Source organism: Giraffa tippelskirchi, chromosome 9 (genome assembly GCF_054371585.1).
Source record: "Giraffa tippelskirchi isolate mGirTip1 chromosome 9, T2T-mGirTip1v1.2.pri, whole genome shotgun sequence".
Classification (NCBI taxonomy): domain Eukaryota; kingdom Metazoa; phylum Chordata; class Mammalia; order Artiodactyla; family Giraffidae; genus Giraffa; species Giraffa tippelskirchi.
The window spans coordinates 157,847,506-157,864,165 of record NC_137283.1 but is presented as its reverse complement, the minus strand read 5'-3'; the positions used below and the strand labels follow the sequence as shown (position 1 = coordinate 157,864,165).

General features: G+C 43.9%; 1 protein-coding gene across 11 annotated transcripts in view; it reads right to left on the bottom strand.

The window, feature by feature from the left end:
- SYTL3 (synaptotagmin like 3) overlaps positions 1–12,421 on the bottom strand; it is a 91,256-nt gene extending 78,835 nt beyond the window's left edge. For 6 of the 11 annotated variants that reach the window (XM_081530149.1, XM_081530158.1, XM_081530150.1 and 3 more), the window contains exons 1-2: positions 11,995–12,421; positions 9,832–10,050 (exon numbers count right to left, since the gene is read on the bottom strand). In XM_081530149.1, coding sequence (XP_081386275.1) covers positions 9,832–10,050; positions 11,995–12,110 — 335 coding nt within the window. In that variant the 5' untranslated portion in view covers positions 12,111–12,421. Of the gene's footprint in view, positions 1–9,831; positions 10,051–11,987 lie in introns of all 11 variants that reach the window. The other 5 variants (XM_081530154.1, XM_081530155.1, XM_081530156.1 and 2 more) reach the window with 2 other exon arrangements.
- Between the last annotated feature and the right edge of the window lie 4,239 nt (positions 12,422–16,660).

The window sequence follows — 16,660 nt, the reverse complement described above, 5'->3', positions numbered from 1 at the left end:
AGAGAAAGCCCACGTGCAACAAGGAAGACTCAGCAGAGCCATAATTAATTGAAATTTAAGAAATAACCGAGGGCCTTCTCTGGTGGCACAGGTGATAAGAATCCACCTGCCAATGCGGGGAGCACGGGATTCGATCCTTGGTCTGGGAAGATCCCACATGCCACAGAGAAACTAGGCCCCAGCACCATAGCTACTGAAGCCCGTGTACCCTAGAGCCCGTGCACAAGAGAAGCCACCGCAGTGAGAAGCCCATGCACCACAATGAGGAGTAGACCCCTGCTCACTGCAACTAGAGAAAGTCCATCTGCAGCAACCAAGACCCAGAGCAACAAAAATAAATAAAATTAAAAAAAAAGATAACGGAGGGTATGTAAGTCTGCTGGACAAAGTTGATGAGTGAAGGCTGATGAAGTGGGTGTGACTAATGATTATCCACAGTTTCAAATGCCATTAAACTGTACACTTAGCCATAGCTATGATGGTAAATTTTATGTGTATTTCTCCAAAATTAAAAATAATTAAAATAAACAACAACAACAAGCAGATCCAAGGCACAGCCAGCTCCAAGGAACTGTGGAGAGACGCAGACCCAGGAAGGTATTAAAAACTGCTTTTAATTATAAGGCTACAGAAAAAACCCAATATGCTTCTAGTACCTAAAATCCAATAAAGCCAGTCTCCAGTGTGTCTGTCACAGTAGATTCCAAAGGACAATGATAACACAGTCAATGAACTTAAAGATGGAAAGCTGGGACGTGAGATTTTAAAACCCAGCGAACTCCTACTGCTATGTTGAAAATGGATAGCCGACAAGGACCTACTGAATATCACATGGAACTCTGCTCAACGTTGTCTGGCAGCCTGGACGGGAGGGGAGTCTGGTGCAGAGTGGATAGATGTGTATGCATGGCTGAGTCCTTTGGTTCTTCATCTGAAACTGCCACCACAGTTTGTTAATCAGCTACACCCGAAAACAAAATAGTTTAAAAAATGAATGAAACCCAGTGAAGTCCTTACTCGTGAGGAAAGGCTATCGAAGGCATCCTCAGATAGGCAATGGCTTAAAACACCCACCACCCACATGCTCTTCTGAGAAGAAAAATCTCTGAAGAGACACTTTAGTTGACTAAAGAAACTCCAAATTGGAAAATCAGGATCTCAGAGATATCTGCATTCATGAAATAGTGCAGGAGTAGAATCGTCTAAAATCAGAAAATTGACCTATGATGTCTATTTAGCACTGGAATGCTCTCTTGGTCTGATCCATGGATGTGGGTCTGTTATTGTGGAAATTCCTATGAACACATGACTGGAAAGGGCCTACAAGCCTGTCTGGTAGCCCTCCACCCCCAGTGTCCATAACTCTCAGCTACATTTCAGCCCAGAGCTCTAACCAAGGCAGCACTTCACTAGCATATCGAGTGCCAGCCTGGGAAAACGGCCTCCTGGCACTGACCTTCCTGTAGGATATAAAGGTTCAGCCGAACTGAGTGACAACTTCAAGTCTGAACTTAAGGATACAGGAAGCTTACTCATCTCAAAAATGTTTTGTGAAGCAAGATCTGCCATGACTGACCAAGGAGAAATGTCAACTTCAATAAAAGGGATGGCACTCAAACAACTGTGTAAATATTCCCTTTAGGAAGCACAAAATAAACCTTTCAAAAACAAACTTTTCCAAAAAGTACCCCACAAATTTCCACTTTTTTACTGTATGTTTGGTAACAGAAGGCTTCAAAGACTGTTAAGTTATTCATACCCTCATTTGGCCAATGGATAAAAAGCATATGCAAGAAAAAAAAAAGGCAAAATGGCTGTCTGAGGAGGCCTTCTAAATAGCTGAGACAAGAAGAGAAGTGAAAGGCAAAGGAGAAAAGGAAAGATATACCCATTTGAAGGCAGAGTTCCAAAGAATAGCAAGGAGAGATAAGAAAGCCTTCCTCAGTGATCAATGCAAAGAAATACAGGAAAAAAATAGAATGGGAAAGACTAGAGATCTTTTCAAGAAAATTAGAGATACCAAGGGAACATGTCATGCAAAGATGGGCTCAATAAAGGACAGAAATGGTAGGGACCTAACAGAAGCAGAAGATATGAAGAAGAGGTGGCAAGAATGAACAGAAGAACTATACAAAAAAGATCTTCATGACCCAGATAACCACGATGGTGTGATCACTCACCTAGAGCCAGACATCCTGGAATGTGAAGTCAAGTGGGCCTTAGGAAGCATCACTACGAACAAAGGTAGTGGAGGTGATGGAATTCCAGTTGAGCTATCTCAAATCCTAAAAGATGATGCTGTGAAAGTACTGCATTCAATATGCCAGCAAATTTGGAAAACTCAACAGTGGCCATAGGATTGGAAAAGGTTGGTTTTCACTCTAATCCCAAAGAAAGGCAATGCCAAAGAATGTTCAAACTACTGCACAATTGCACTCATTGCACACACTAGCAAAGTAATGCTAAATTCTTAAAGAGATGGGAATACCAGACCACCTGACCTGCCTCCTGAGAAATCTGTATGCAGGTCAAGAAGCAACAGATAGAACTGGACATGGAACAATAGACTGGTTCCAAATAGGAAAAGGAGTACGTCAAGGCCGTATATTGTCACCCTGCTTATTTAAGTTACATGCAGAGTATGTCATGAGAAACGTGGGCTGGACGAAGCACAAGCTGGAATCAAGATTGCCAGGAGAAACAGCAATAACCTCAGATATGCAGATGACACCACCCTTATGGCAGAAAGCAAAGAGGAACTAAAGAGCCTGTTGGTGAAAGTGAAAGAGGAGAGTGAAAAAGTTGGCTTAAAACTCAATATTCAGAAAACTAAGATCATAGCATCTGGTCCCGTCACTTCATGGCAAATAGATGGGGAAACAATGGAAACAGTGAGAGGCTTTATATTTTTGGGCTCCAAAATCACTGCAGATGGTGACTGTAGCCATGAAATTAAAAGACATTTGCTCCTTAGAAGAAAAGCTATGACCAAACTAGACAGCATATTAAAAAGCAGAGACATCATTTTGCTGACAAAGGTCTGTCTAGTCAAAGCTATGGTTTTTCCAATAGTCATGTATGAATGTGTGGAGAAGGAAATGGCAACCCACTCCAGTATTCTTGCCTGGAGAATACCATGGATGGAGAAGACTGGCGGGCTACAGGGCATCGGGCAGCAAAGAGTCGGACATGACTGAAGCAACTAAGTATCCATGGATGTGAGAGTTGACTATAAAGAAAGCTGAGTGCCTAAGAATTGATGCTTTTGAACTGTGGTGTTGGAGAAGACTCTTGAGAGTCCCCTGGACTGCAAGAAGATCCAACCAGTCCATCCTAAAGGAGATCAGTCCTGAGTGTTCATTGGAAGGACTGATGCTGAAGCTGAAACTTAATTACAAACAATACTTGGGCCACCTGATGCGAAGAGCTGATTCATTTGAAAAGACCCTGATGCTAGGGAAGATTGAAGGCAGGAGGAGAAGGGGATGACAGAGGATGAGATCGTTGGATGGCATCATGGACTTGGACATGAGTTTGAGCAAGCTCAGGGAAGCCTGGCATGCTTCAGTCCACGGAGTTGCAAAGAGTCGGACACAACTGAGCAACTGAACTGAACTGAAAAAGCATATTGTGATCCTTCATGTAATTATCATTATCCATTCGCACAGAAAGCAGTGCATCTACCCTGTGTGAAACGGACAAGTGCTATGGTAAGAACAAAAACAGGTGCCATTTCCAGTTTAGAAGTAAAAAAAAAAAACTGTATTTCAAAGAATAAATGGCTCTTTTTCTGTGAAATAACAATTAGTGGCTAACCTCTGGAAATTGTCTAAATATACAGCTTTGTGAAATATTTTACTCATATATTTAGCTTGTCTATATACTTCTTCATGTGAAATGCAGGAACATAGCTTCTGTCAACAATGCTAAAAATAAGATTAGAAGAAAGAAGAAATCAAGTTTTGAAATGAAGATAGTAGAAAAATGTCATTTTAACCTTAGCACCAGCTAAAATTCTTCCTTGGCCAAATCTGCTAAACCATACCTGGAGCTCAATTTCTTTTCAATCTTTCATAGAATTAGAAATGAAAGGGTTCACATTACTTTCATGGTAATAAATGAAAGAAAAAGAAAAAGAAATGTAAAGAAAAAGTTATCCTACTCACTTGAAGAGCAGAAGTATTTACAGTAATGAGTTGGAATTATTCCATTCTTATATGTTATTTGCCTTGTGGATATAAAGTGGTGATTCAGTATTTTATCAAAACATGAGATTATCAAAATATTGGGAGTATCAATCTGAAATCTGAAAGATTACTCTGAGCAGGAAACATAATTGATACAGAACTTCTTTTGAAATGTCACTTGATTTTCAGTAAAAAATAGTTCATGAAATGCAGAAAATAAAAACACATCATCACATAACAGTATCTTTACATCTAAGTTCTAATCTAAAATGTATTTGAACACGAAAATCCCCTTTAATAAATTCCATAAATTAGGAGTTTGGGATTAACATATACATACTACTATATATAAAATAGAAAATCAAGAAGGACCTAGTAGAGTATAGGGAACTCTACTCAATATTCTGTAATAATCTAAATAGGAGAAGAATTTGGAAAAGAATAGATGCATCTGTATAACTGAATCACTTTGCTGTACACCTGAAACTAACACAACATTTTCAATCAACTATACGCCAATGTAAAATAAAATATACAAAATAAATTCCAAAATCTTATTTTTACCACTTCTAAAACAGAGCAGGACCCTATGGTCCTTGTCCCCACCCCCACCATGTCCTTTGCCTGCTTTTGGTCTGTGGAAAATTTTAGTCAAAGAATAAGTTTAACCAGAGAAATGAGAAAATGCAGAAACAAAGGAAAACAGTCAAAGACGACCAAATAATAATAATATAGTCATTAAGCATAGTCAAAGACCTTTAGTTTCTCAAGGGCTATAGATAATCATCTGAGCCATCTCCTGTGAGCTGTCTTAGAGATTCTGAAACCCTCATGGGGGGGAAGTTAACTGCATGATGACCAGACTAACCACGACAGAAGATGCCGCAGTTCCGAGAACTGGCCTCAAGGAAATGGAAACAAACTGACTCTGGACGTGAAGATTAACTGTACCTGAAACAACCAAGATGACGCTAGTCGGACCACCGATGACCAATCTGAAGATGACTGTCAGGGCTGTTTCTGCAGGTAGCTCCTCCTTCTGTCTATAAACGCTCTTGCCCCACTGGTTGCCAGTGGTGGGGGGTGGGAGGGAGTAGGCCCGTGGACAGATGTCCTTCCCACCCTCCCAGTTGCCAACATCTGAAATAAAGCAAACTTTCCTTCTACCAACCTGGCCTGCTTATTGGCTTTTGACCAGCAAGCAGCTGGACCCCCGCCCCCATCTTTCAGGTATATTTCTGTTCTGCAGCAGTAATTCAAATCCTAACCATTTTCACTCTTCCTTCTTTCATTCCCCCATGACCAAGCTCCATCACCCCTTTGCTGAACTGTTCCTCACCTTCTCCATCTTTATTGCCACCAACCTCATCCCCTCCTGCCTCCTTCATTGCAAAGACTTTCACCTGCCTCCTTCACCTTCATCTTCCTCTCCTGAGTCTGCCCTGCAGAACACTCTGTCAGGTGGCAGACTTCCACCTGGCTTTCTTCTGGCAGTGGGTATGCTCACACCCCATTTCCTCTAATCCAAACTCTTCTGAGTGGCTTTTAATGCCTGGTCCCTCTGCTTGAGTCTCCCAGGAGACAGGAGAAGGCAAGGATTAAGATGGGATGTGATAAATTAACAGATACACACTACTATATATAAAACAGATAAAACAACAAAGACCATAGAAATGTTAAAAAAAAAGAGAGAGAGAGAGGGACAATCATTTCTTCCAGATAATTTGGCTTAAGCACCTTCTTTAAGGGCTTCCCTGGTGGCTCAGTCAGTAAAGAATCCTCCTGCAGTGCAGGAGACCGGGTTTGATCCCTGAGTCTGGAAGATCCCCCAGAGAAGGAAATGGCAACCCACTCCAGTCTTCTTGCCTGGGAAATCCACGGACAGGGGAGCCTGGCACTCTACAGTCCATGGGGTCACAGGAGTCGGACATGACTGAGCAACTAAACCACCATCTTCTTTAAAATGAAAGAGGATTATACCACAAAGTTTTGTAAGCTGTGCTTTAAACTCATAATTGTTCAGTCATTCAGTGCTGTCCTTGAGACCCCATGGGACTGCAGCATGCCAGGCTTCCCTGTCCTTCACCATCTCCCAGAGCTTGCTCAAACTCATGTCCATTGAGTCAGTGATGCCATCCAACCATCTCATCCTCTGTCACCCACTTCTCTTTTTGCCGTCGATCTTTCCCAGCATCAGGGTCTTTTCCAATGAGTTGGCTCTTTGCATCAGATTACCAAAATACTGGAGCTTCAGCATCAGTCCTTTCAATGAATATTCAGGGTTGATTTCCTTTAAGATTGACTGGTTTGATCTCCTTGCTGTCCAGGGACTCTCAAGAGTCTTCTCCAACACCACAGTTCAAAAGCATCAATTCTTCGGCACTCAGCCTTCTTTATGGTCCAACTCTGACATCCATACATGACTACTGGAAAAACCATAGGTTTGACTAGACAGACCTTTGTCAGCAAAGTGATGTCTCTGCTTTTTAAAATGCTGTCTAGGTTGGTCATAGCTTTTCTTCCAAGGAGCAAGTGTCTTAATTTCATGGCTGTAGTCACCATCCGCAGTGATTTTGGAGCCCAAGAAAATAAAGTTGGTCACTGGTGTAATATTCTACTGATTGTTTTCTTATGTATCTTCAGTTTTTACCATTAAAAATAATTTTGGATCATTCACAGTGATTTAAAAAAAAAAAAAAAAAGAAGGGCTGGCACTCAGGAGACTGGTTCTAGTCTTACTATGTAGCCTTGGCTCCCTTGGGTCTCTAAGCCTCTGCTTCTTCACCCATAAAATTGGGATAATAGTAGTAGCTGCCATGTAAGACTGTTTGAAGATTTAAACAAAGCGTCTGATGTCAAGACATGCCCAGCAGAGGCGCCCACCTGGTGAGCAGTCGGCACTCATCCCCATGGTATCCCTTGTCCCTGACTGTGTTCATTTCCCTCTCGAACCCTGACCATCTTCCAGAAATGCTCCCACCTGGGTGCTCTGGGAAGTCACCTTGAGCCAGGTTAGTCCTCCCTCCCCTCTCCCTCCTGACCTCCGGGGTCCTCAGCAGAAAACCCGCCCAGCAGGGAGAACCCTCAGTTGTCTCCTGGACCCTCAGCCCAAGCCCAGGGCCAGTGCTGCTCACAGGCCCTCTGCACTGATTGCAGCAGTCTGAACACTGGTTTTGCTTTCTTTAAAACTGCTACCCTAGATCTTCCTTTTGCTTGATTTTAAAACCTATTTTTTTTCCTCCTGTTCCCCCAACAAATCCACTTCTTGAGGGATGAGTCTCAGGCTGAAGAAGAAACAGGGAGAGAAAAATAATTGGGGTCGAAAACCTGTCGAGGTCCCAGTTAAGACTGTCAAAGACTCTCACACTTCTCCGAGCCTTTTCTTTGGTTTGACCCCCAAGACTAGACGGCAGCCCAGAGTGGACAAAACTAGAGAGAATAGAGAGCTTCGAAGAAAGGAAACAAAGAGAAGAGGGAAGGGGTTGTTATAAATTACCTAGCTCTCTCGCCTTTCAATTTCCTGCGTCAGTTCTCTCAGAACAATGCAATTGTCTCTCGTATTTTGAAAAACATCCTTATTTCGACACCAGGAAGCTGGGGTTTTAGAAATCACACTTCATGAGCTTAGAGGGGTTCAATTACAATGCCCCGGGGCACGGTGCTCTCCAGGGCGGAGATTTCAACAGGGCCCCCTTCCTGGGAGGTTGCCTCAGCCCCTGTCCTCCTGTTTTGATTTTTAGTTTCCAGTTAACCACTAAAGGGGCTTCCCTTGTGGCTCAGCTGGTAAAGAATCTGCCTGCAGTGCAGGAGACCTGGATTCGATCCCTGCATTGGGAAGATCCCCTGGAGAAGGGAAAGACTACCCACTCCAGTATTCTGGCCTGAAGAATTCCATGGACTGTGTAGTCCGTGGGGTCACAAATAGTTGGACACGACTGAGTGATTTTCACTTTCACTATGAGACTTCCCTGGTGGCTCAGATGATAAAGCATCTGCCTACAATGCGGGAGACCTGGGTTCGATCCCTGAGTCGGGAAGATCCTCTGGAGAAGGCAATGGCAACCCACTGCAGTACTCTTGCCTGGAAACCCATGGACGGAGGAGCCTGGTAAGGCTATAGTCCATGGGATCGCAAAAATTTGGACACGATTGAGCAACTTCGCTTTACTTACTTTACCCACTGAAAGAAGTGCTGAAGAATTTACTACCTTGTGACCCAGTGTTTATCATCAGCATTTATCAACCCAGTATATACGGTTAACTGAAGAGGGTCTTAGGACCGTCCCTCCTCTCTCAAGAGCCCAGGACCTGCTCGAGCACCAGTGCAGCCAGGGCTGGCTCACAGGAATTCTCTGTCTTTCCCTCCCAAGTGAAGAAAAGGCTAAAGGGCGCTGGCTTTGACAGATCGAGGAAACTTGATATGTTTGAAGGTGATTCTGACCACGTGGATGTGACGTGACATGCTGTTTCAGAGAGGGGTGCTTAGGAGCAAGGCAATCTGGTTGAACGACCTGCCTTTGAATGAGTGATTGAAACACGTTAAGCCTTGCCAAGCAAGGGGAAGTTTAAGGAGATTAACATCAGATGCTTATAAACACAATCCTCCCGATTTAGGGGGAGAGAAAATCCCACTGGTGTGCCCTCACTGTGTAATCACCTCACACAGTCTCCCCAGGCACGTACGCACCTAAGCAACATTTAGAAATTGTTTTCAAATCTCAGTCTCAGGTTATTCTCCTAGATTTACACCAGATGAACATTTCTGCTTCTCATGAGTTCTGTCATGTTCTTCTGCACACTCCCCCACAACACGCAGAAACACTCCCTGGGTTTTCCAGGAATCGATGACCAGCCCATTCTTGCTTCGAACAGTGTGAGATCAAGCCATACATGTTCCTTATCATCTTCAAGAAGGGTATTTCAAAAATACCAATTCCGTGTTTAAAATATTTTAAAATCTCACGACATCAAAAGATTAGAATAAATGTAGATTCAGTCTATCACTAATGGAAATCATAACCGCTTCTTTAGTGGAGCATCAATACAGGTCAACTTTTTTCCTTCAAAAAGGCCTTAATAAAGCTCCACAGGACACTCTAATACTCCTTATATTACAATTCACTCTACTTTTCTCAAAGAGATAAATTAAGCTCTAAGAAAACTAACAAAACTAACTAGTTAAGAAATTGAAGGGAATCTTAACTCCTAGATGAGCTTATCCTTAGCCGTTACACTTCAGTGTTCTTGTCTGGAGAATCCGGAGAACGGAGGAGCCTGGTGGGCTGCCGTCTACGGGGTCGCACAGAGTCGGACACGACTGAAGCGACTTAGCAGCAGCAGCAGCAGCAGCCATTACAAACTTTTGTAAATTAAAAACAAAACTTTTTTTCATACAGCAAAATGTGTTTTTGAGTTACAATAATTTCCATGTCTAGAAAGGCAGCTCCATATTAAGCATTCTCTGAACATTTTCCGATTCAGTTGAAGAATGACAGCTGTCATCGGTGGTTGGTCCTGGACCATCTCGGAGGCTTTCCAGCCATCCTTGCCCCACCACCCCGCCCATCCTCGCCAGCCCCGCCCACCCCGCGGGCCCGCCCATCCTCACCGGCCCCGCCCACCCGCGGGCCCCGCCCATCCTCACCTGTCCTCGAAGCACACGGTGCACTTCCAGGCACGGGTCCTCCTCAGGAACACCCGGCACTCGCTGCACACGCGGTGGCTGCAGCCCTGACACACGGCCCCCCGGTTCAGCAGGAGCCCCAGGGTCTGCTGGCAGCGGGCACAGGACTTCTCTTTGTACTCCTGGCTCACGCTCTTCGCGCCTTTCCACCTGAGATGCTGCAAGCGCGTCTTCAGTTTCCTGTGGCCCAGAGGGTTAAGTGAGAAGGAACAAGTGAGTGGAAGGACAGAAGCCAGCCAGACTGCTCCGTGGCAAGGGCCTCAGCAGTGTGGAGACAGAGAAGGGGCTTTGCATTCCCGCACCCCCGGCTGCTAGCACAGCTGTGTGAACCAGGATCTCACGCCGGCTTTGGAGCAGAGGCTCCGAGGTTTTCTCAGCTGTGAAAGCTTTACCTCCCAGGGTAGCTGTGAGGATGAAATGGCAAAGCATAAACACTCTGCCTGGCATGGAGGAGTCAGCTGCTGATTTTGTTCTAGGTTCATCCCTTTGTGCCCAAACGGCATTATAATGGTAAAGAAAAACAGTGAAAGAAGAGGAAAAATGCAGGAAAACACCATCAATTCTAATATTCAAAACAGGGAATGATATGTAAGCATACAGCATACACGCCTGCTGTTGTTATAAGTCCCCCAATAACATTATTTAACTGATGCTATAGTTTTGCTATTATTTTTTATGGGTGGTCGGTTACTTTCAGTTCCTGTTCCCCCCAGGAAGATAGCCCTAGTGCAAACGTGTCAGTCATTCAGTCATGTTCGACTCTGTGCGACCCCACGGACTGTAGCCCGCCAGGCTCCTTTGTCCATGGGATTCTCCAGGCAAGAGTACTGGAGTGGGTTGCCATGCCCTCCTCCACGGATCTTCCCAACCCAGAGATTGAACCCAGGTCTCCCTCATTGCAGGCAGATTCTTTACAATCTGGGCCACCAGGGAAGACCCCTCTTAGTGCAATGGGACATTACATTGGACCGTAAAACATACCAGTAGCCAGAATACTCTTTTATGGACTGTCTCTGTCACTTTTAGAATAGAGAAGCTAATCCCGAGAAACAAGCTTACAGCCAACTTTCTGTACCCTTGGAACAAAATATCCACGTTACTTTGTTGACATTCAAAACAATGCTTCTAAATCACTGAAAGCTCTTGCATCACCAAAGAAAACTCTATTTTGCTCACTGTATTTTTTTTTTTTTTTTTAGTGGAAGAAAGTGTAAGTACACTTGGACAGCTTTGGGATTACAAAGGAGGGTAGAAAAGGAACACTGTTCCTTCCAGTTCACCCAGAAATTTCCTCTCCTTCCTCAAACATTGGGTGGTCCGAAGTTTTGTTTTATAGTTTGTTTTTCTTGGCAGACTCTGAAAAAGAGTTCTGCCATTAAAAACACAATGAGATCAAAAGCCTATCCCATTTACTTATTTTCTAGACCTCACATTCTCCATAAACATCAATAAACAAAACATTATTATATTAAAGATGGATCTTGACAGCTAACAAGAGACACGCTGCTGATAGCCTAGCCCTGTTCTGTTAAGTGTTAAACTAATGGCAAACAGCCCGTGTCGTTCAGAGACAGTGAGAAGGTGTTCTCTCTTGACAAATGAGTCTGGGAGCAGGCTGGGCAGGTTCAGACTTCATGCTCCCTGTTTCCTCAGAGCTGGCTGGGGAGCAAAAGAGAGCAAAGAGAAGGCTTGGAATGGACGCCGGCAGATCTGCTGTTTCTAAGCTGCTTTCTTTGCTCCTTCAATTACCACCAAGAATAATTTAGGAAAACCCTTAGCCCGAGGTCTTTCCCTTGAAAGGGTGTACGGGAAGTCTGAAGGTTTCCCTTGAAGGATTCCTGCAAAGTAGGCAAATGGACAGGCAGACAGACAGCCAACTTATCACACAAAGGCATTGTTTTAAGTGAAAAAACAGGCATTCTTTCCCTGACCATCCTGAAGCTTAGTGACACAGCAAAGGTCACCTCCACCCACAGCCCTTGCTTCAGACTCTTGTCAGACAAGAGGCTGAATGGGGAGCAAACGGCACTAGCTAAGCAAGCAGCAAGACGCCAAGGAGAGATGGCCTCCAAGCAGAAAAGGCCAAAAAACGCAAAGAATTCCACCATCTGCACGACCTCCTACCGTATCCTCTCCGCCTCCGTGTTTTGAACCTCCCGGTCCCGGTACAAAACCTGGAGGATCACTTCGCGTTCTGATTCCTGGAGGGAACTGAGGCTGACTTGGTGGGCCATTTCCATGTCTTTTCAGACCCACGTTGAAGCTCTACTCCATGGCCGTGCGTCCCGGTCCCGTGGATGAGATCAGAGTCCAGCGACAGCCCCACGTGCTTTTGAAAGCACTCCCTCTCCTATTTCATTGGCAACGGTGTTGCTCGTAGCTTTTTTCCTCTTTTTAACTGTGTCACTCTTCTCAGGAGAAAAAAGTTCCAAGAAGCTATCCCTCCGTTGGGATCATCGTTCCCAGAGCCTCATGCCATCTGCAGAGCCTTCTCCCCAGGTCCTGCCGCAGCCTCTGACATCCGGCTAAGTCAGAAGCATATCTTTTTTCTGAGGTTTTGCCAAAGATTGTTATAAATTATACAGATAATTTCTGCATAAGCAGAAGTAATCCCCAATCTGAGGGAGTTTACAAACAACAGTAAGAAGAGTATTCAGTGACACAGACATTAACCTTTCCCTTCATAGGTTTACACGTAGCACTGATGATGGTTAAAAGCCCAGACAGCTCAGTATCTGCAGAAAAAGACAACAAAAATAGCATCATTTTTCCAGGCTTTCGTATCTCTGCAGCTTTAATCCAGAAAAGACAAAACGTTCTACAGACAGATCTTTGCATTTTTTGCCGTGATGATAATGTGAGATTTTAAATTTTATTAAATTGGCTTTCTCATGTTTCTAAAAGCCTCAAACTTCCTCACTTGAACTTTTCTGATATGAATTCTGTATCCTGAGTGATTAGAGGCATGAAGGTCTATATTTAATGTGCTATTGTTTAGTTGCTAAGTCGTGTCTGACTCTTTTGCAGCCCCATGGACTGCAGCCCGCCAGGCTCTTCTGTCCGTGGGATTTCCCAGGGAAGACACTGGGTGGGTTGCCATTTCCGCCTCCAATAGTGAATGTACAACATCCTAATTGAAAATACTTTAGGATATCTACAGTTTCATCTGTTAACGGTAATTTTTACAATTAACTTCAAAACTCAAAAAAATGTTTAATCAGTTAAGGATCTATGAAGGGGTATCACCACAACCTCAATCTATCACTTATTTATGGTCTTTAACAGTTTTTAGCAACGACCTTCTGCACGGGGTCTTATTTCTGGTTAATACTAGTTGGCAGGTTCTCCACTCCTCCTACTTACTTTTTCCATCAGTGACGCTAGACACAGAGCACCTTTGACCTGTTTCTTCCCCCAACCAAGATGGTATTGAATTGATAAAACATGTCAATGAAAAGCAGAAAATGCAGATCTGAATAGTGTACTTTCTATAATGCCATTTTGTTATCAAATTTACATGAATTCCTAGTAATAAGATGTCCTTTCAATGCTTTGGAAGCTAAACTCCCTTTGTTCAGCTTCAACAGACATTCACATTATATTCATTTATGGTCCATAGCAAATCAGTGAAAAAGAGGTTAATAGAGCCCTAAGGGATCATTCTCTTTAAGCAGAGATTCTTAACTTTTCTCTTTTAATCTCTGGTCATCTGGTGAAGCTTCTGTATTTAAATGCATAAAATAAAATACATTATAACAAAGGAAATCAATTATACTGAAATTTTTAAAATTATAATAATATATGTGTCCAGGGATGTATGAAATCTAGCAGTGATCTAACAGTGACTGTAATTTCAGAGTAGCAATGATTGCAAGCAATACTGAGATATCTGCAACAAATGATGTGGAGACCACAAGTCTTGCTAACTCTACTGTGGTTTGTGACGAAATGCTAAAGTTTAGTTACAAGCCAATGAAAATTAAGATATAAATTTTTTCACGTCCAAGTTCATGGACCTATAGGCCCAGGACCCCTTGGCTTAAGGATCCTCTATTTGTCAGTTTCTCTGTTGTGGGGTGGGGCCACACTGGTGGCTCAGAGGTAAAGAATCCGCCAGCAAGGCAGGAGACTCGGGTTCGATCCCTGGGTCAGGAAGGTCCCATGGAGGAGGAAATGCTGGAGCAACCCACTCCAGTATTCTTGCCTAGGAAATCCCATGGACAGAGGAGCCTCACGGGCTATAGCCCATGCAGTTGCAAAGAGACAGACATGACTGAGTACACAAACTATTGTAGGATAAGGTTAAAACAAGTGGCCCAACCAAATTGCAGAGGCTACATGAAGAGGAGGGAAGCCCGGGCTGCCAGGGGATGGTCCTGGCCTCTGCTCTCCAGCCAAGCATTCCCAAGTGCCCGCTCCCAAAAGGCCTCCTGTGTAGACGGCGGGAGAACCACAGGAACAAGGACTCAGGGCTCCAGCCTCAGCAGGGTTAAAACCTCCTCCCTCCTAAGGTCCTGTTTCCAGGTGAACAGATGAGGCAGCAGAGCTTAGCTCCCCGAGGCTCTGAGTCTCTGAGGAAGAAGAAATGCTAGGAAACAGCTTGTAATCAAGTGCTAAGTGGGAAAGTGTCACCAACTTTATGAGCCTATTTCTTCTAAACGCGTTCATTGGTTTTTGTTGCTTCTCTCTCATTTCTAACCTATTAACCACATTACTGAATCAACTACTGTCCTGTCTGTCTGATTCCCAAGTATGTTAAGTGCAGATTTTTGCACTTGGCTCAAACCCTGCCGTCTATGCCCTGAGCTTTTTCTCCATGTGGCCTTTGGGCTCAGGTGTCTGGCCCCGGTCTTCAGCACCACAGGGAGGTGGGACAGGTCAGCACTAGGCTGGAAATGAGAACTCCTGGGGTGCTCAGTGTTCACTCCTGTGGGTGGCCAGGCCTTTACCCAGTCCAGACACGCAGGGTTTGGTTATTTAAAAACACTCCTGCTCTCTACCAAACCCTTGCCTGTGGCCTCACAGGGGCCTCTGCAGGGTTGAGTGGGTTCTCTTCCTCCCCCTAGTGGCCATCCATTGCTAGTTACAGAAAAGTCAAACGGAGTTGGTTTTCGGAATCCATCCATCAGCCATTCATTAATTAAATATTGATTAAGCATTCAACAAGTGCCAGACACTGTTTAAGTGATTACCGTACAGGGCTTAATGACTGATAAGTTACACCCTATCCCATTTCTAACAATACGATGTACGCTCAGTTGCTTCAGTCATGTCTGATTCTTTGCAACCCCATGGACTGTAGCTCACCAGGCTCCTCTGTCCATGGGATCCTCCAGGCAAGAATTCTGGAGTGGGTTGCCATTTCCTACTCCAGAGGATCTTTCCAACCCAGGGATCAAACCCATGTCTCTTGTGTCTCCTGCATTGGCAAATGGATTCTTTACCACTAGGGCCACCTATAAACACACACAGAGGACAATTAAAGTCAGAGAAACAGTAGCAGGCAGGGTGAAAAGGAGCAGACGATTTCCACCAGGAACCTGCAGGGAAACAATCACTGTACTTGAGCACTGAGGCTGCCCTGGTGGCTCAGAACAAAGCAAAACCCCAAATCAAAGTGGTGTATATAGTTCTGATAAACCGAAAGGCATTCTCAAGGTGTAAAGGTCATGGAACAAAAAGGTAATGAATGATCTGAGCAGTGATGTGGCAGAAGATGCAAAACTATGCTTCATGTATCATCATTATATTGATTTCAAATTAACTAAGGATAGAGCTTGTTGTTGTTGTTATTGTTGTTCAGTTGCCAAGTCATGTCCGACTCGTTGCGACCCCATGGACTGTAGCATGCCAGGCTTCCCTGTCCATCACCAACTCCTGGAGCTTACTCAAACTCATGTCCATCGAGTCAGTGATGCCATCCAAACCATCTCATCCTCTGTCGTCCCCTTCTCCTGCCCTCAGTCTTTCCCAGCATCAGAGTCTTTTCCAATGAGTCAGCTGTTTGTATCAGGTGGTCAAAGTACTGGAGCTTCAGCTTCAGCATCAGTCCTTCCAAAGAGTATTTAGGGTTGATTTCCTTTAAGATTGACTGGTTTGACCTCCTTGCTTTCCCAGGATAGACCACCAAATTGTAATTCATTGAAAGCCTTTCAAATACAAACCCAAACATGGTGTTTTCTGAGGTTCCCAGTTGATGCAGTATAAAGCTTAGGGAACTAGAGGTATGGGTGTGCAGTGTCTATCTGAGTTTTTTTTCTAGACTTTGAGAGATTTTGACTCTGGTCTCCATAAACCTTCAGTCATTCAAGCACATGGGTGATAACTACAATGAGGAAATCCTTCTATTATTGGATTGAAAGGTACTTTTTTCCTTAACTTAAAGGATCTGTGTCCAAATCCTCTCTATACAGAGTGACTTTTTGAGTTGATGCAATCAGGACTGCATATAGAACACCCCAGGATCATTCATGTGACAAATAGATTCAAGGGATTAGATCTGGTAGACCAAGTGCCTGAAGAACTATGGACAGAGGTTTGTAACACTGTACAGGAGGTGGTGACCAAAACCATCCCCAAGAAAAAGAAATGCAAGAAGGCAAAGTGGTTGTCTGAGGAGGCCTAATAAATAGCTGAGAAAAGAAGAGAAGCAAAAAGGCAAAGGAGAAAGGGAAAGATATATTCATCTGAATGTAGAATTCCAGAGAATAAGAAGAAGAGATAAGAAAGTCTTCTTAAGTGAACAATGCAAAAAAAAAAAAAAATAGAGGAAAACAATAGAATAGGAAAG